The sequence below is a fragment of the Sus scrofa genome, chromosome 16, assembly GCF_054392235.1.
Source record: "Sus scrofa isolate SSC_HxYL_T2T_F1_AM1 chromosome 16, Sscrofa_HxYL_maternal_Yorkshire_Landrace_v2.0, whole genome shotgun sequence".
NCBI classification, from domain to species: Eukaryota; Metazoa; Chordata; class Mammalia; order Artiodactyla; family Suidae; genus Sus; species Sus scrofa.
Window position 1 is genome coordinate 60,605,736 of NC_139398.1, and position 18,327 is coordinate 60,624,062.

Below are 18,327 nucleotides of genomic sequence, written 5' to 3' on the forward strand. Positions count from 1 at the left end.
CAACCATCCTGGTTGGTCTGGGACTGTGGTCCCTCTTTCTTTCTTTTTTTTTTTTTTTTTTTTTTAGGGCTGCACCCATGGCATACAGAAGTTCCCAGGCTAGGGGTCAAATTGGAGCTGTAGCTGCCAGCCTACACCACAGCCAAAGCAATGCAGTATTCAAGCCACATCTATGACCTACACTACAGCTCATAGCAACACCAGATCCTTAACCCACTGAACAAGGCCATGGATCAAATCCACCTCCTCATGGATACTTGTCGGGTTCATTACAGCTGAGCCACAATGGGAACTCCCATGGGCTGTGGTTCCTTCTTAAAGGCAGGGATCATATCTCCACTTTTTAAAGTCATAGTAGAAGCTCAATAAATGTGTATAAATTCAGTTGATTAGTTATATTAGATCCACAACAGGCTCTGGTTTTAAATAGCCTTCTATTTTTTTCAGTGTTAAAAATCATGACGGTTTTGATTCAAAACTGTGGAACTTCATAGCCAATGTCAAGTATGTCTTATAATAGCTTTACCCCAAGTTCCCAGAAAATAACAATAACTCTTATCTGTGACCTTGACTAAATCTTCACAAGTGTACAAATACTCTTCGTGTTGAAAACTCAAGACATTTAAACCTGGGTTGCTTTAATACTTCTCTTTGCATGAACACATATAAGAAATCATACTAACTATGCACATGAGTGGAGGGAGGCATTGACACAGAGAGTTTTAAAAGGGGGCTAAAATACTTTCCTTAGTATTTTTGAGACCAGATGTGCCCAAGATCCTGGAACTCCCATTGTTTCAAATAAAATAATGAAGTCACTGTGAAAAGATTTGATTTGGAAGAGCTGACTCATGGTTCTGTATCCTGTCTTATCAAACTGCTCCCTGATCTTTACCTCATCATAAAAATCAGCTAGAGCACCCGTCAAACTGATGGTAAGTGAACCTTAGCTACAATACTTTGTCTTAAAGCTCGCTGTCTTCTATGTCCTACTTCTTTAATGCTGATGTAAAAGCTTTATGTATTTTTTTTTTTTTTTGTCTTTTTGCCATTTCTTGGGCTGCTCCTGTGGCATACAGAGATTCCCAGGCTATGGGTCTAACAGGAGCTGTAACTGCCGGCCTACGCCAGAGCCACAGCAACTCGGGATCCGAGCCGTGTCTGCAACCTACACCACAGCTCATGGCAACGCCGGATCCTTAACCCACTGAGCAAGGCCAGGGATCGAACCCGCAACCTCATGGTTCCCAGTCGGATTCATTAACCACTGAGCCACGACGGGAACTCCAAGCTTTATGTATTTTAACAGAAAGGGCATCAACAGCCTTAGACTAATGTTGACAAACTCAATAAAATAAAGTTGATGATGTTAACAAGAAGTTTAAGGCAAATTTTGCTAGTTATGACACAGTTTGTAACCTGTGCTCTATTAAAGAAAAAAACCTTCAGTGACACTGAAGGTTAAAGAGAGAAAGGCAGAGCTTATTCAGGACCATCATGATAGGTCTAAGGATCTTTGTACCGTGGTGTTAGTGGGGAAGAGAGATTGGGCTCAACTCCAAATACAGCATGGCCAAGTGGGAAATTATAGCCAACGATCAGGGTGGGGGTCAGTGCACGGAAAATTACCAAGAGGAAGTGTCAGAAGTAAGGGGTTTTGGCTAAATCAACATAATGGGATTCTTTTAGGACAGGCTGGGGCGATCAGATACCACCTGAGAGATGGTGGAGGGTGAAGAACCTGATTAGATGTTGAGGGAGATTAGCTGCTGAGGGAAATTGGATCTTGAGGGTGGGCAGTTCTGTTTAACCTGACTTAGCAGGCTTCTGGTTAAAGCTGGATTTCCCAGGGACGGGCACAGACAGGCCTAGGAGAAGGTTCAGGAGCCTGACTAAACTTTGGTCAGAGTCTTTGTCAGCTCTCTAGATCTCTAGGGGCTTAGGAGGGCCCCTGAACATTCAAATGCAAGCTCTAGTGGTCCATCCCCACGAGGGGTTTTCAGCTCACTGGGGTCGGAAGACAATAAACAAGTATTGAGAGACGATAAACAGTATTAAAAGAAGCTTAAAGGAAGCGGTAAAGGAGAATAAGGAGAGGCCACTTTGGCAAGTCAGTCGGGTGGTGCCTTGAGAAGTGCAGAGCGCTGAGGCCAGAGGAGCCTGGTGTGGTCTCAGAAGGGTGGGAGAGCCAGGGTGGTTGGAGTGTGGGGAGGACAACGCCCACGCTCAAGGTCGAGAAGGAACATGCAAAGGAGGGTCTGATTTACTGGATGAACAATGGTAAACCAGTGAGGGGTTGGTAAACTGGGTCAGGATGGGACCTGACTTGCATTTTAAAACAATTGTTCTGCGCCGTTTGGAGAAAAAGGGTTGTGGAGAGGCCAGAGGGAAGTGGGCATACCTGTCAGGAGGCATTGCAGCAGACAGCGAGTGCTGAGGCAGGCGGACAGTGGGACCTCAGGAAGAAAGGTGGTCTTGATCAGATAATGCATAAGGAAAGCTATCACACAGTTAAATGCTTTCTAAAATAATAACAACTGACTTTTAATGTTGACCTTGTCCTGGAGAAATGCAGTAACTTTATGGTACAAATAATCCCCAATTTCCATGTAAATGCATAGGACTGACATGCAATTTTCACTGAATTTTCATACCTGGCAGAAGAATCTTCCTACACCCGCCATAAAGCACAGGAGCTTGGAGACGGCTCCTGATAAACAAACTCCTGTTCTCTGTGACTAACAGAGACTGAGTCATATAGGGAACAGGCCTGTTTATGTGCAGCTGTCTTAAAATAGGCTGGATGGCAGAATGAGGGAAGAAGGAAGAAATCACAGTCCTAAATTTTTCTTGCTGATTTCCTCCTTGGGACACTGGGTGCAGGGAGGGATCTATTATCAAAGATGTATCAGATTATCCCGGGAGGGGGTAGTGAATGAAGATTGTGCACACAGGTATGCATCTCACTGCTTTAATAGCCCACGCATCACTATAACTAGCCATAAACAAAACAAGTTCATAAAATTCCACTCATGAAAAGATTCCAGGGAAAAATGACTTCATTTGGTGACATAAGTAGAAACCCCACCAAAGTAAACTTTATGTGACATCTAAATTGCTTGGCAGCAAATATAACAGGTTTGAAATAAATAACTTGGTAAAATCACTCTATAGAAACTACAGTCTATGAGAAAGAATTTAGGCCTGCTCCCTGGGTAATGAATTTATCATATAAAATGTGATTCTTTGATTTGAACCCAATAAGGGAAAGGAAAACTCAGTACCTCTGCTTCACCTCAGCCTTTAACCCCATTTCCTGTCTCGAGGCCCTGTAATCTGCGGCTGGCTTGGGTGATTGAGATGTTTGAGGTGACGAAAATATCAGGAGACTTGAAGGGGCACTGCTATTTGAGGGCAGAATGAAAAACTGGGTCAGCTCTGTTCTCACTCTCCACAGGCCAAAGCAGTCAAACAATTAATTTAATTAAAATACTTAGAAAAAATGAGTGACACTTTGTGAATGGGATCTAAAGGAAAATGCTTATTATGATTTATTTTACAAGGTTTTAAACAGATCAGTGAATCTCTAATGCAGGATAGAGAAGATGCTCCCCCCAAATTATTCAAATTAGTTTAGTTGCTGAAGAACTACTGGTTAATTTTTCAAACTATTGAGAAACACAGAAAGAAACAATTAAAATTTCCCTCCTCACTTCCTCTACTTTCTCCTAGAACAACCACTGTTTCATGGGGTCAATATCCTTTTAGATTTTTTCTAACCATATATAAACTTATATGTAATAGACAACAAACTTCTAACACATAGCATAGGACATAGATTTGACTAGATGTACTCTTCTGCAAATTGCTTTCTTTACTTTTCAGACACTATACTTAGTCATGCTTTTTAATAAGTGTCTCATTATTTTACCAGTGGCCTATTGGTGCAAAGTTAGGATGTTAATTTCAAATAATACGTTTTCTTCATGTAATGGGAGGATTCTTTCTGTGTAAGGGTAGACTGTACCTATGCTGTGGTAGGATTTTTATCCAAATGATTGTAAACCAAGCATGGACATGAACTGAGAACTGTTTGGATTTCTAGAGAATTGAGGCCCATGAGACACTGAGGAACTTACCTAGGGTTGAAGGGCATGAGGCGTCTGCTGCCTGTTCCTTAGCCTGAGGTCTTCCCTTTGGAGGCAGTGAATGTCACTGTCCCCTAGGGATTAGAAGGGTGCCGAGATGGGGAAGAAGCTTTTAGTGGAGAAAATAATGCAAGGAAAGGAGACAGGAAAGTGACACAACAGGCAAGGGAAGAAGGAAGAACAAAGGGAGCTGGTGACCTTGCTGGGGTTCCCCTGAAGAGAAGAGGGAGGCCACTGGAGGGACTGAAAATCTGTGTGGAGATCCTTGGAATGCAAGGGACCCTGGAGCCATTTTTTTCCCAGAGGATATCTTGATGCAAAAATAAAATTTAAGAGAGAAGCCAGAAAGAATTCACATGGGAAGGACATTGTGAAACTTTGATTAAATTCTGGCAGATGACTCAAAGAACATTGCCATGACTCAGATTGGAATAAAAAGCATGATGCAAGCTTTAGGAAGGGAGTGATTTTTCTTGTTGTTATTTTGGGGGTGAGCATTCCAATGATAAATGTTCAGAGATGAGGTATGTTGCCCCCAGGCAAAACTACAGAGGAGATCCAACTTTGTCTGGGTCCCCATTCCCCCATTCTCGGCTTTCTCTCACCTTGGTCGCTGTCCCTGCTCCCTAATGCCCTTAGTCACAGTGGTAGCTTCAGAATTTCTACAGAATTTAGGGGCAGCCAAACTAGAGGCCCAGTCTTGAAGTGGCATCTATAGAGCAAGCAAACCATTTTATGTTTAGAGTATGTGATACAGCCAGATAAATAGCGAAGTTTCTAAAAGTTGCTTTTATTCACACTCTACATAATATTACGAGAAAGTTAATTATTCACCTCAAATGATGTTTCCCTTATTTTCTATGGGGTGGCCTGGAAGAATGGAGGAAGGGAAGCCCCCCAGGTCACACACTAATTCCTTTGTACTGCCTCCCATGGTCCTCGTGTTCTCTCTGCTTCCTTCTCAACATTCGTGCTGAGGACAGGTGAGGATGAGCTCAAAAAAGGCACTTCTGGATCACAGGCTCAATACTCACAATGGCTGGCTCTCTGCATTGTGTCAGGGAACAAAACCCAAAGAACCAGTCTCTTCATAGTGCAATGTTAGTTGGTGGTGTGGGTATTCTGGAAGGGAAATTGCTCTTTTCAGCCTCCTGAAGTCTCTCTACCTCTCTACCTGCTCCTGAAGTCAGGCCAAATGAGTCGAGGGATTTAGTCAATGCATTTAGGTTGGGGAAAAATGACACTGTCATTAGTCAAATAAATAAAATACTGGATAGACCCTGCATTACGTAAAGACATGGACTTGAAGATATTATCTTCATTGTGAAGGGTGTGCTATTTTAAATACATTGGGCTCTTTCCATGTGATCGAGCATGATAAGGAGCACTGGAGGAGTGCTCCACAAGGACCCAACATGACGACCGGCCTCAGGAAGTTTCTAAGAGCATGCTAAAGTGGAAGTTTCAGGCTGGCTGTTGAGGTGCCAGTGAATTTCATTCCCTACTCCCTTTCCTAAGGGGAGGTGTATCAGCCAGGGATCATTTGCAGGAAACAGAAACCACTCTAGGTATTTCATCAGAATGAGGTTTATTTCAATGAATTTGGTACTTAGAAAGTTTTGGAAGGGCTAGAGGAGTAGATTTCAGGCCAGGCATACAGAAATGCCTTTCAGAACAGGACCACTGAATAGACCCCCAGGGGAGCTGCTGCTCTGGCCCTCATCCAGAGGTGCCGAGTCAAGAGCCTTAGGACTCTAGAAGCACTGATGTCAAGATCATACCACTGGAGCTGTGATCTGGGATGAGGAATCCTCTGCCATCACTGAGGCAACTGCTTGTTTGTTTTTTTTTTAGGACCACACCCGCGGCATGAGGCAACTACTTCTTAATGTCCACTCGGACAGGACTTGGACATTGGATCATGGATGAGAAAAGTTCCACCTCTGTTTCCATGGACTTGAATGCAGTGGGAAGATCCCTTGCCCCATCCTCCTGCTCCAGTCTGCCTTCAAAATCTTGTTCAAGTGCCATCAATTGGCAGAACCTAATTTGCCTCCAGAACCCTAACTGCAATAGAATCTGAAAATGACTGTTTTCAGTTTTGCAGTATAAGAAGGCACACAGGAAGGAGATTGGAATTGATGCTAAAGACCAAATCACTTTATCAGTCATAGAAGGGAGGACTTGGGGCGGGTGTCAGGGGGTCAGTTCCCCTTCCCTTAGCTCAAGACTGAAAGGTGTCAGGGACACTACTCAGAAAGTGAGCAATTTGTCCTCTGCAGTTTAGGATGGAGCAGGGGTATGGATTCTGACTCCTTCCTGGGAGTCTACAGTTGAGAGATGCCCTGACCTCAGGATAAAGGTGATTTTGGTGCTGCAGAGTGATTAAACTCTTCTCCAAGAGTTTGGGATTCAAAAAGAAGAAAGTAAAAAGAAGCATGAGGGTTTCCAATGGACAGAATGGCCTACTCTTGAGAAGGGGCTGGTAGGGAATTGACTCAAGTCTGTGCAAGTGGGTCGTCTGAGGGGGAGTGGGAGCTTTGGCAGGAAGAGGCTGGAAGTCATCCTTGGAATTGTTGGGAGATGAAGAAAGAGCCATAAACATGGAGCAGGAGGAGAGTATAGCAATTATATCAAGAAGGCCTCTCAAGGAATTCCCTGGTGGCCTAGTGGTTAAGGATTTGGTACTGTCACTGCTGTGGCTTGAGTTTGATCCCATGCCTGGGAAATTCTGCATACAATGGGTGAGACCAATAAGTAAGTAAGTAAGTAAGTAGATAAATAAATAAAATTAACTATATATTAAAAAAAAGAACACCTCTCAAGAACTGAAAAATCTTCCTCCTAGAAGAAGGAGTCACATTTTCACTCTACCTGGCCTGGAGAATATGCTGAAGGCTCACACCAGCTTCCGACAAGAACAAATGGTCCTGCTTCCTTATATGTCCTTCTCACCCTATTCATGGGTTAGAGACGAGGTACAAGAAGGGAAGGAGAAAAAGAGGCAAGGTGATGAAAGTGAGTTCAATGGACTGAATTGTGTCTCCCCCCAAGTTCATATATTGAAGCCTGAACTCCCAATGTAGCTGAATTTGAGAGAGGGCCTTTAAGGAAATAATTAAGATTAAATAAGGTCATAAGGGTGGGGCCCTGACCCAGTAGGATTAGTGCCCTTTTAAAAAAGAGACACCAGACAGACCTCTCTCCACCTTGTGAGGACACAGTGAGAAGGTGATTACATGCAAACCAGGAAGACAGTCCTCACCAGGAACTGAACTGATCAACACCTTGATATTAGACTTCCCAAGCCTCCAGAATTATTAGAAATATATTTCTGTCATTTAAATCACTGAGTCTATGGTATTTTGCAATGGCAGCTCGAGCAGACTAACACAGTGAGAAGCTAACCAAGCCCGCTTCTCTGTCTCATTATAACTCCCAAGCTGAAGGGATGCACCAATTTGCTAAGACAAGTCTTTGAGGCTTATGGATGACTTGACAGTTCATGGTAAATTCATAGATTGATATTCTGGTTTGTGTACATCAGTCCCTGTGAGCTTGGTTCATGTGAGTCTGTCCCTGAGGGAGAAATCCATTCTCAGGGTCTGCCAGTCATCAGTCAATCAAGTATGCCATGTATTGATAAGATTTCTGATTTTAAGACTGACACCCAAATCCTAGTAAGTTATCAAGGCAAATAATTTATTGTGTCTCATGCAGCTAGTTGTACTTCTGGAGACATGCACTACGAGATGTGTTCCTATTTCCAAAGTTACCAATGGCTTATATAAACATAGGCAGAATTTAATTTCATGAGCCCTTCAAGGAATCTACGCAGATCATGACAGTTTAGTTGGAGCTGTTTCATGAATCACAACCTAATTTCATGGCTATTTTGTTGTTAATGAAAATGTCTGCCAAGCAAAGGATCATATAACGTCTTACTTGAACATATTAAAGCATATTTGGTATATGACAGTACATGACGCCTCAGGCATGCAGCACAGAGCCGGGTTATAATCTACGTGGAAATAACAGTTGTGTAAATAGTCTGACAAGGAAGTGTAATTTCATTCCAGTTGTTGAAAGCCAAAGCAAGGAGATTCTGTCCATTAGCCACCTCCAGTCTGCTTTCTTCAGCCTCTCTGGCCCTCTTCCCAAGCAGGATAATTCTCATTACTGAAATAACACAGTTCTAAAGCAGGCCACCCACGCGAGGTCTGAATGGGGCGAGGAACATGGCAAACATTCCTGACCTTCTACCAACACGAAAGCAGAATAGGTTAATACCCTCATTGTAGGAAGAAGCCTAATCTGACAGGTAGCAGAGAACTCAGATTCTGATGAAAAATCTGACCATGATAAAGGCAAAATACATGGCCTCTTTTTTACCACTCATCTTTAAAATTTTGAATTTAACTGAACAAAGCGAAACCTTTCTTTCAGGTCTAAAAAGTCAGCATTTTGAATGTGTCTGTTTCTTCAGTGTTGGATTTTGAAGACATTGACTAACATTGTCCAAGTCTGGTAACCTAGTAAAGGAAATAAATCAACAAACACTTTAATTTATTTGCTCAGGGGCCAAGCAAGGGCAAATGGTACTAAGGGACAACGTAATGTGTTTGCACCCTCTATCCTATGCAATGCTAGAGTTTTCCCAGAAATGAGTAAATGCACAGCAAAGCAAGGTGGGTTAATAGATTCAAAAATCAATAAAGCTAAAGATAAAAAAAACACCTAGCAAAGTTTAAATAAAAAACAGTTCTCTAATTTACATACTATATAATTTACCCGTTGTAAGCACTTAATTATTTTTAACCATTTGGCAGTTGTACAACTACCATCACACCCAGTTTTAGAACTTTTCCATTGCTCCAGACATTACCTTATGCCCATTTGCAGTAAATCTCCATTCTTCCCTCAGCTTCAGACACTAATCTAATTTCTCTCTATATAGGTTTTATATAAATGGAAGGCAGTATGTACTTCTGTGTACAGCTGGCTTCTTTCAGTTGGCATAAGGTTTGGCTTTTACAAACAATGCTATGATGGATATTCTGTACAAGATTTTGCGTAGAAGTCTGATTTTATTGCTCTTCAATGGATACTTCAGAGGGGAACTGCTAGGCTGTATGTAAAGTTCATGTTTAACTTTGTAAGAAACTACGAAGCCAGTTTCCACAGGGGCTCTACCATTTACATCCTCATCAGCAATGTAGGAAAGTTCCTACTTCTCCACATCCTCTCCGACACTTGCTATTGTCTGTGATGATTTTAGCCATTGCAGTGAGTATGAAAATGTAACTCATTTTAGTTTGCATTTCCCTGATGAGTAATGATGTGAACGCTTTTTCATGTGCTTATGCTTATTAAAATACTGATTTAAATCTTTTGCCCATTTAGTTGGGTTATTTGTCTTTTTATTATTGAGTTGTGAGCATTCCTATATATTCTGGATACAAATCTTTTATTTGATACATAATTTGCAAATATTTTCTTGTGGTAAGTGACTTGTTTCGGTTTTCTTAGTGGGGTCTTTGAAGCACAAAACATTTTAATTTTCATCAAGTCCAATTTATCAATATTTTAATTTTATGAATCATGTTTTGATGTGACAACTTTTTTTTTTCTGATTCTTGGGAACATATATTGTCCTCTGTCCCCTTTGCTGTAGCTTTAAAGCTGCCCCCAAGTATTCAGTTGAAGCAAAACAGGACTAGGGAAAAGTTTTCAGGTAGGCACAAAATCTAACATTATTTTGAGAGTACGGAAAACTCAGCTTGCGTTAAGTAAAGGAGAATACAACCTAAAGCACAGTCTAAAAGTCACTATTATGGAAATGTTGCCGTAAACCCAATATTAAATTAATATGAACAAGAGGATGGAAGAGCAGGACAGAGGGAACAATTTAAAATTAATGCTTTTGCCCCTTTCCAGGGATTATAAGAGAAAAAGCAGAAGCCTCTGGGGGGACCTTAACTTTAGGTGGGTCATGGGAGGGCCTGGTGATGTTTCCTCTCTGTCATTCTCTTATTTCTCCTCTGGTGACATGGATTGAGTGGGTTGGCACAGAGTAAAGAGGAGGAAAACAGAGAGGCCAGTGATACATACAGAAACTAATGACGTGGGGGAGTTGGAGTCAGAACACTCACACTTGGATCCCAGCTCTGCTCCCAACTAGCTGACCTGCCTCGGGTGGGACACTGCGTCTCCCAGTCTTTGTTTCTTCGCCTTTAAAAATGGGAACAGTGGAGGTCCCGTTGTGGCTCAGTGGTTAAGGACTAGTATTCATGAGGAGGTGAATTCGATCCCCAGCCTTGCTCAGTGGCTTAAGGGCATTGCTGTGAGCTGTGGTGTAGGTCACAGATGTGGCTCAGATCCCGCGTTGCTGTGGCTGTGGTGTAGGCCGGCAGCTACAGTTCTAATTCAACCCCTAGCCTGGGAACCTCCATATGCCGTGGGTGCGGCCCTAAAAAGACATAAATAAATAGATAAATAAATAAATAAATAAATAAAATGGGAACAGTAATTCTGTTTCACAAGGGCTCGTGAGGATCAGAGGTTTGTGTGTGTATGTGTGTGTGGGTGTTGGGTGGGCAATGCTTATGAATGTGCCCTCTGCACAGTAGGGACCCAGCAAACTCTACCACAGGGTCCAGAAAAGTTCTGGAGCCAAGTGTGTCAGGGTGCGGCCAAGGTGTGCTAGGATTGGGTCCCAGACGCTAGAGACAGAAACAACCATTTACAGCAAAATTCTACATTTGGAAATACTGACAGACAGTAAGAGAAGGAATCCCAGTGTCATGTAATCTGACTTGGGGAGAGGAAAGAGGGAAGTCTCCCTGGGAAAAAGAAAGGCCATAGTTTTTTGTTTTTTATCTTAAGTTAGTAGGAGTGTAGGAGATCTGAGACTCTAATGGAAAGACAAATGATACAAGAGAACAAACAGGAGAGGAAGAGGTGAGTTGAAATTTAAATGCTGACATTAAAGAAGGAAAAAGCAGGAGGGGGTTTTCTCAACAGTCAGATGAAGGGGTTGGCATAGTTGATAACCTCAGAGACTACTGCTTGCTTGTGATTCCACCATGAAGAAAAGTTTTCCAGACAAGAAAGACTGTATTTGCCAGAGGAGAGTTTCCAGAAGAGTTTTTAAGGTGGTTGATGAGATAGAGAGTTGCTCACAAAGTTCCTTTAAGGGGGAAGGTATTTTGAATGAAGTGAAAAGGCAGAAATAAAGAATTCCTACTTGAAGACATCTGGCAGCACTTAAACACGAACACGTGGAAAACACTGAGGACACATTTAATTTGGTAGCCAGAATCTACTGTTCAGATAGGCATTCAGAATACGTGGGCATTTTGGACGGGATGCTGAGAGGGGGTCACTTTCAGACTGCAATGTTAGACATTCGAAGTACATTGGGAAAGCCTGGAGATTGGCAAATAGATGATGAGACTCAGGAAGGCACCTAAGAGACAGATTTGTTTAACGGGCCTGGACCTACACGCTGGCTTGAAGGAACACTGCGACCCACATATGTCACAATTAAATTGACTGTCACTGAAAGGAGTATTTCCAGAGACTGGCAATTTCCCCCTAATTCTCTAGGCCCGTGACTCCGGTTGCCAGTACCCTCAAGCTTACACCCACCAGGCAGGTTTATTTGTGGCATACGGCTGTGACTGAGTTTTAAAATATGTTCTTCCCTGCCTTGATGTGATGTTCTATAAAGATGTAACTCCTGAAATAACTGCGTTTTCACACCTGTGCTGAGTATTTCCCACTCTTCCTTCTACAGCTTTTCTCCACCTGACACTGCTCTGCGTTTGGCTCTGGAAGCCTGGCTGCCCCGTTTGGTCTCCATCAGGAGCACCTTTGCCCTTTAAGTCCCTGCTGGGACCCTGGCTAACACCACACCTAGTGCTATGTGTTAGGAAAGAAATCTGATTAAATTCCTCAATCTCAGGAGAATGGGAGTTTCAGTTAGGGTGTGAGTGTGTGTGAGTGTGTGTGTGTGTGTGTGTGTGTGTGTGTGTATGTTGTGTTTAATTACAATAGAAACATGTGCTGATTGTTGAATATTTCTGAGTATATGAAACAGTATAGAGGGAAAATTAAGAGGCACCTTTTCCTACTGACCAGAAGTTGCTAAAGAAACATCAGAATTAGGTATAGGGTTTATTTCATAATTATCTGAACTCTCCCTGTGCTCAGCCTGCAGAGTGTGACACTCGCAGAACTCGGTCACAGGCTCACAGCTAAAACACAAGGTCAGGGATCGCTGACTTTGAATGACATTCTCTCCCTGAGCTTTGCAGTTTCTCACGGTCTCTGTTCCCCTCTTCTTTTCAGTGAAGAATGATTTGGTCATGACAGTCTCGATGACCATAATCTAAGAGAAATGTGAAAAGCTTTAGGCAGGAATTCGTCCCCTTTCTGAAAAATGTAAAGATGTTTTTGAATAAAAGAAGTATTTTTTTCATAACGAAATAGTACACTATTATCATAAGTACTTTAAAGCAAAAACAGGTAAAATAAAATGTAAAGATGCCCCCTTTCCCTTCCATACTTTACCCTCAAACTGCCCCAATTCCACACTTGGCGGTAACCATTGTTTAAATATATTTTGTATTTTAGAGATTAAGCCCTTGTCAGTTGCATCATTTGAAACTATTTTCCCCCATTCTGTAAGCTGTCTTCTTGTTTTCTTTTTGGTTTCCTTTGCTGCGCAAAAGCTTAAATATATTTTAAAAAGAACTGAGTAAGTAGAACAAATTTTCTTCAAACGTTTTAAAAGTATGAAACATTTTTTTTGGAGAAAGAGACTTAGCCTATATTTTGCCCATTCTAAGTGGGGGGAAAGGGATAACACCAACACAGAACTGATTCAAGGTGAGAAAGAGGCTTACAAAGCGGGTGGCACAAAAGTAAGAGACGAGGTAAAACCAAAAATCTGAGATAAAAGTGTACCACTAGAGAGAAATTCAATTTGTTATGGGGGGGGTTTAAGAAGAGATTCAATTTTAGCAAGTTTTAAGAATTGAAACTACCAGAGAGAAGTAGAGATAGAGTGTGGTTCACACCCCATGGGAAACGGCTCTCTCCGGACATGAAGGGCTGCAGTGGGCTGGTGACAGGGTCCCCCAAGGATGCCAGTGAAAAGAGGGACAGAGCTGGCCACGCTTGATTGTTGATTGCTTGATTTTAAGCCCTCGGGTCCAATCCATTAGGTGGAGAGGCAAAGGAATGGCGGGATGGCCTGAAAACAGTTGGCAATAGGAACTAGGAACATATTAGGCAGACAATAGAAAGCTTGTCGTGAGAAGAAGGACAGTAATGACCCCAATGTACACGGCTGCTTTTAACAGTTTAAGATGATGATTACAATTAGAGAGTGTGGACCAAGGGTGTTTACCAAGTAGGGTACAGGTGACAATCTTTCTGGGTTTTGTTGATGGCTACAACTGTTGGCAGGGCTTATTACTGATTTGTAACCAGATTTCTTGGCATTTCTTTCTTTCTTTCTTTTTTTTTTCTTTCAAAAATAGCCACTGTGTATTTGGAGATCATTGTATTGGGATCAGAGCCCTCAAGGCATTTTGCATGAGAAAACGTTTGAAAGTTTTCTTGGGACTAATTATGGGCATGAGCCCATTTAGGAACGAGAGAAAAATTCTCCTTAAGGGGAAGTGAGAAGAAAAATGAGGAACAAAACTGTAAGAAAGAGGTAGGCTAGAAATGTTTATGTTCAGTAACTTTGTGTTATCGGTTTCTGAGTGTGGTGTGAAAAAGTTAATAGACGATGATTGAGTAGGAAGTGGTAAAGTGGAGAGAAAAGAATGAATCCTCCAAAATAAGGTTAAGCTATTTTTGTTATTGTTGTTAGGCAGTTATTATTCATTGAACTGGTTTTTTGTTTAAGTATAGGAATTATAAAGTTAAAAAGAGTTGGTGTATAGAAAGACGTGACACGTGTTTTGTTATTTATTTTTTTTGAACTTCCTTTGTAGCACCTTTCCCACTAGAGTATGTTGATCATTAAGTTGAAATCTGGTTTTGAAAAGTCAGCAACCAGTATTTCCCCTAATTATCCCATGGGTGGATGCCTGGCAGGGGAGCCTGAAGATTAGAATAGGACTTTAGAGCAAGCATTTCTTCAAGTGGACAGACTGAAGCCAGGAAGTAGCAGGAGTGTTTAATGGAAAGTATGTAAAAAAAGTAGCAAAACTAGTGGATTCCACCTCTAGCCCTCCTACTCTTTTAAACATGCTTATTAGCTGCATGCTTAAAAAAAAGGGGGGAAAAAAAACCCAAAAACCTACCTGCATTTCAGTCTGCTGAATATCAAGAAAACCTGGATGATATGGTGAGAATTACTTTGATTATAAGAAACAGTGCGGACACATGCCAAATGCAGAAAAAGACACATGGTGACATCCCTGGGAATCTGATTACCAGGCCAGGGGAAGGTGAGAATCAAGGCAACTCTGAGCCCTGGCCACACTCTCTCATCTCCTTTCCATCTCACAGCTCACCCCTTCTTTTCGCTCTCCCTCCCTCCTTCCCCTCCCCGCTTGCCTCCTTTCCTTTTGGGGGGCAACTTTCTTCTTTCCTCTACTTTCTAAGTTGCTCTAAGTGGCTTCTGTGTACCCACTGTCTCTCCCTCACTCCTTTGCATGTGCATGTACTGCATCTTCACCCTGACTGTTCACCCTCGTCTTCTTAGCCTGGTGACATCCTGTCTGCACCTGAGGAGGATGCAGCCTTTTCCAAGAAGCTGCCCTCTGTCCCCCAAAGATAGGATAAGTGTCCCATCCCTGAGCTTGCAGGTTTGCCGGTGCTAGTTATTCCATCTTAGGCTTTCTACTCTGTACGGCAACTGCCTGACCTCTGGTGCCTTTCTCCCAACACACTGAGCTGCTTGAAGTCAGGGCCGGTCACTTGCTCCTTAAGAGCTCTGCTCAGAGCATGGAAACATCTGTGCCTGGCGTGGCCTGGAGTGATGTAGTGCCCTCTGACCAGGAGCTCTATGAATACTTATTGAATGGATGACTAAGTGAAGAAATGAATCTATTGCTCATACTTCTGGATTACATATAAATTGTTTATATTGTCACAGCACTTAGTCTCCCATCTTTGTCTTCCTCATCATGGCATGCATCAGATTTACGTGAGTCTGGAATTGAAGTCCAGAGTTTTTTGTTGTTGTTACTTTTTTTTTTTTTTTAAGGGCTGTACCCAAGGCTTATGGAGATTCCCAGGCTAGGGGTCGAATCAGAGCTACAGCTGCCAGCCTACAGCACAGCCACAGCAACACGAGATCTGAGCCATGTCTGCAACCTACACCACAGCTCAGGCAATGCCAGATCCTTAACCCACTGAGCGAGGCCAGGGATTGAACCTGCAACCTTACGGTTCCTAGTTGGATTCGTTTCTGCTGCGCCATGATGGGAACTCCTGAAGTCCAGAATTTACAGTGCAAATCATTATAGGTCCCTCACTAAGTAAAACTGTACCAAAGCTGAACCAAAAGGACCCTGACTCACCTCTTGTCTCAACTCCCCAACTGAGGATTCTAGCTGGCAAAGAGGCAGCAAACCTGCAGGAAGATGGCTCAGGAGGAGTGACTTTGTCCATATCTCTGAGACAAGGCCTACTTTGGACATCAAAGGACTGAGCTGAATCAGTATTCCTCTTGAAAGCTTCCATTCCCAACTGGAGAAATTCAGTGTGTAAAGAAAATAATGGCTTGTGATTCATGTTTTGGGGATCTTAAGAATATTCCCAGGAGACACCTTATGTGTTCATCCTCTCACCAGGCTCAAAAACTCTTGTTTGGGGTATTTTGCTAGATTGCAAACACTTGTTTTAATGTTTCTGATTTGATTTCATCATAGTCTGTGAACACTACAAATTAGTAATGTCTACAGTGTAAAAACAGCCTATTTTACAGTTACAAGTTTCTTTGGGAGCCTATTACTACCCTCTTCATGGGCTCATACTCATCTGTAAAAGAGGGTGAAAAAGTGGGTTTGAACCCTAAAGTATTTCACAGTCTAGTAAGCCATTTTCCTTAAGCACCAGATCTAACTGCTGAGTCAGAGGTGCCATATCCCCCATGGGGCTTATTGTGAAATTTTGGGAATATCAACATCAAGAGAAATCATGCCCTCTTTCTAATTGAGGCAGGAGATAAACTGCATTTCTTTGATGAGAAAATGGGATTTTCCTCTCAAAGCCCATGGGGAAATTTTTGGCTTACATGATTTTGCTGCCACATCCATGGAGGTAGAAGGTCCTTAAGTATAAGAAGTCAGTTTCTAGTTGTCAAACTCTGTCCCAACCCAGGGATTAATTTCTCTTAAGCTAGTTTCACTGCCTTTGTCCATAGTTCTGCTTCTCTCTTCAGCATTCTTTGCTCAAAATAAATAACAGAAAAATCTCCACGGTAGGCTGAAGGGCACTCCTTACACATAAGCACAACAGGAGTTTCCAAAAGGCAACTAAGTTCTGGGTTGGGAAGGTCAGAGAGGAAGTCAAGTCAGTTTTTTGGGGGGTGAGGGGTGCCAAGGAATAGTGGCTTTATTTGGAAAGCGAGCCGATTGAGAAGATGGTGGACTATTGTCTCAAAGAACCATCTTGACCTGGTTTGCATGCAAGTTTCTTTTCTAGAACAAAGAGAGGGAGTTGGTGAGGAACTAAAGTAAAAACTATGATAAGTTGTTGGAGGAAATCAAGTCAATGCTGATTTAAAATGGCTACTTAACGAGTGAGACTGTAATATAGAAAACCGCACAGAACTTTGCTTTTATTATAAGAAGCCATGTGGATGTCTACCAAATATTTTGTTTCATTAAGTTCAGCTTTGACTTTTGGTTTCTGGGACATTTTGAATTAGGCAGAAGCTGAAAGGAGGCAGCTTACAAGGAAATTATTTCCTTTTGCAGTATAAATAACCCAACTGGTGGTGTATTGGCTTATGGCCATATCCACTTATAGAGGTTCGAGCCAAGATTTGCTCTTTCCTGGATTAAGATTTTTTCCAGAACCACATTTAGGAGCAACTATATCCTTCCCTTATTAAGACTCAAGCTATAGAAGAAGGAATGGAAAAGGAGGAAGCTTGCCTGTCAGCAGGGTCACTAAATATTCCATTCCAGTAGGCCAACTGGTGCTTGGTCAGCCACTCAGAGTTGAAAGGCCACAGGACACCTGGATCAGGTGCTTCCTGCCTTACCTTGATGGTACAGGGCGCCACATACTTGGACAATATTGAATATGAACTGACGGCCAGCCTTTCCAATTCCCCTGCAAATCTCATATCAGGCATCAGGTGGTGCCAAAAATAGTTTTTCCAGGCAAAAATATCTGCCCCACTTTCCATTCTCTGATGCCTAAGATACCACCAGTAAAGATTTTTATCTTTATCTTGAGAAATGGAGTTTATAAGCCAGAAGTTTGAGATTGTGTCACTGTGTTTCCATGGCAAAGAAGGCACTTAACTTCTTTGAGCCCCAATCTCTCATCTGTAAAATCTGATTAATAATGCCACCCTTCATGCGGTTGAGAGGATTAAATAGGATATTAGTTGCTTTAAAACTTAGATGAAAATTATCCCGAGTGCTTGTTAAAAACGCAGGTTCTCAGGCTTCCTTCAGAAGATAACGTATGTTAACATTTTGTAAATGTAAAGAACTGTACAAATGTAAGTAATCGCTCTTATCCTGTGTGTTCTTGAAAAAAGTTGGCACTTTGAGTGGTAATTACCCTGTTACCCACTAGGAAAGGGAGTGGGATCAAAGGAATTGTCATTCCTTGAATATCTAATCTGGTCTAGGCCAATTAAATTATAATATTTAATTATATGAGGTGGGTATTAGTATTCCCATTTTACGGATGAGGAAATTGAGGCTGAGAGAAGTGAGGAGTCTTGTTCAGCATCAAAGGGCAGGGTCTGTGAACCTGCTTTTCTTGCCTCCGAAGCCCAGACTCTTCCCACTCTACTAGAATTACATCACTGATAGACATGGATCCTTTCTAAGTAACCATGAGCAGAGTCCAGGCCTGGAGAGGAGGAAAGATATAAATACGATGTCCTCAAAGTATGGTTTCCAGGTCAGCAGACTTAGCATCACTCTGGGAACTCTCCAGAAAAACAAACTCTTGGATCCCACCCCAG

General features: G+C 42.2%; 1 protein-coding gene across 12 annotated transcripts in view; it reads right to left on the bottom strand.

Annotated features, from left to right (window-relative positions):
- Window positions 1–18,327, bottom strand: part of ZNF366 (zinc finger protein 366) — a 404,477-nt gene that overhangs the window by 21,804 nt on the left and 364,346 nt on the right. Inside the window, exons 6-7 of one of the 12 annotated variants that reach the window (XM_085002428.1) lie at window positions 3,285–3,404; window positions 1,025–2,456 (exon numbers count right to left, since the gene is read on the bottom strand). The exons of 8 other annotated variants lie outside the window; for them this stretch is intronic. In XM_085002428.1, the coding sequence (XP_084858554.1) occupies window positions 2,405–2,456; window positions 3,285–3,404 (172 nt within the window). In that variant the 3' untranslated portion in view covers window positions 1,025–2,404. Of the gene's footprint in view, window positions 1–1,024; window positions 2,457–3,284; window positions 3,405–5,986; window positions 7,105–7,829; window positions 8,681–18,327 lie in introns of those variants that run through there. 3 more of the 12 variants (XM_085002431.1, XM_085002429.1, XM_085002430.1) reach the window with 3 other exon arrangements.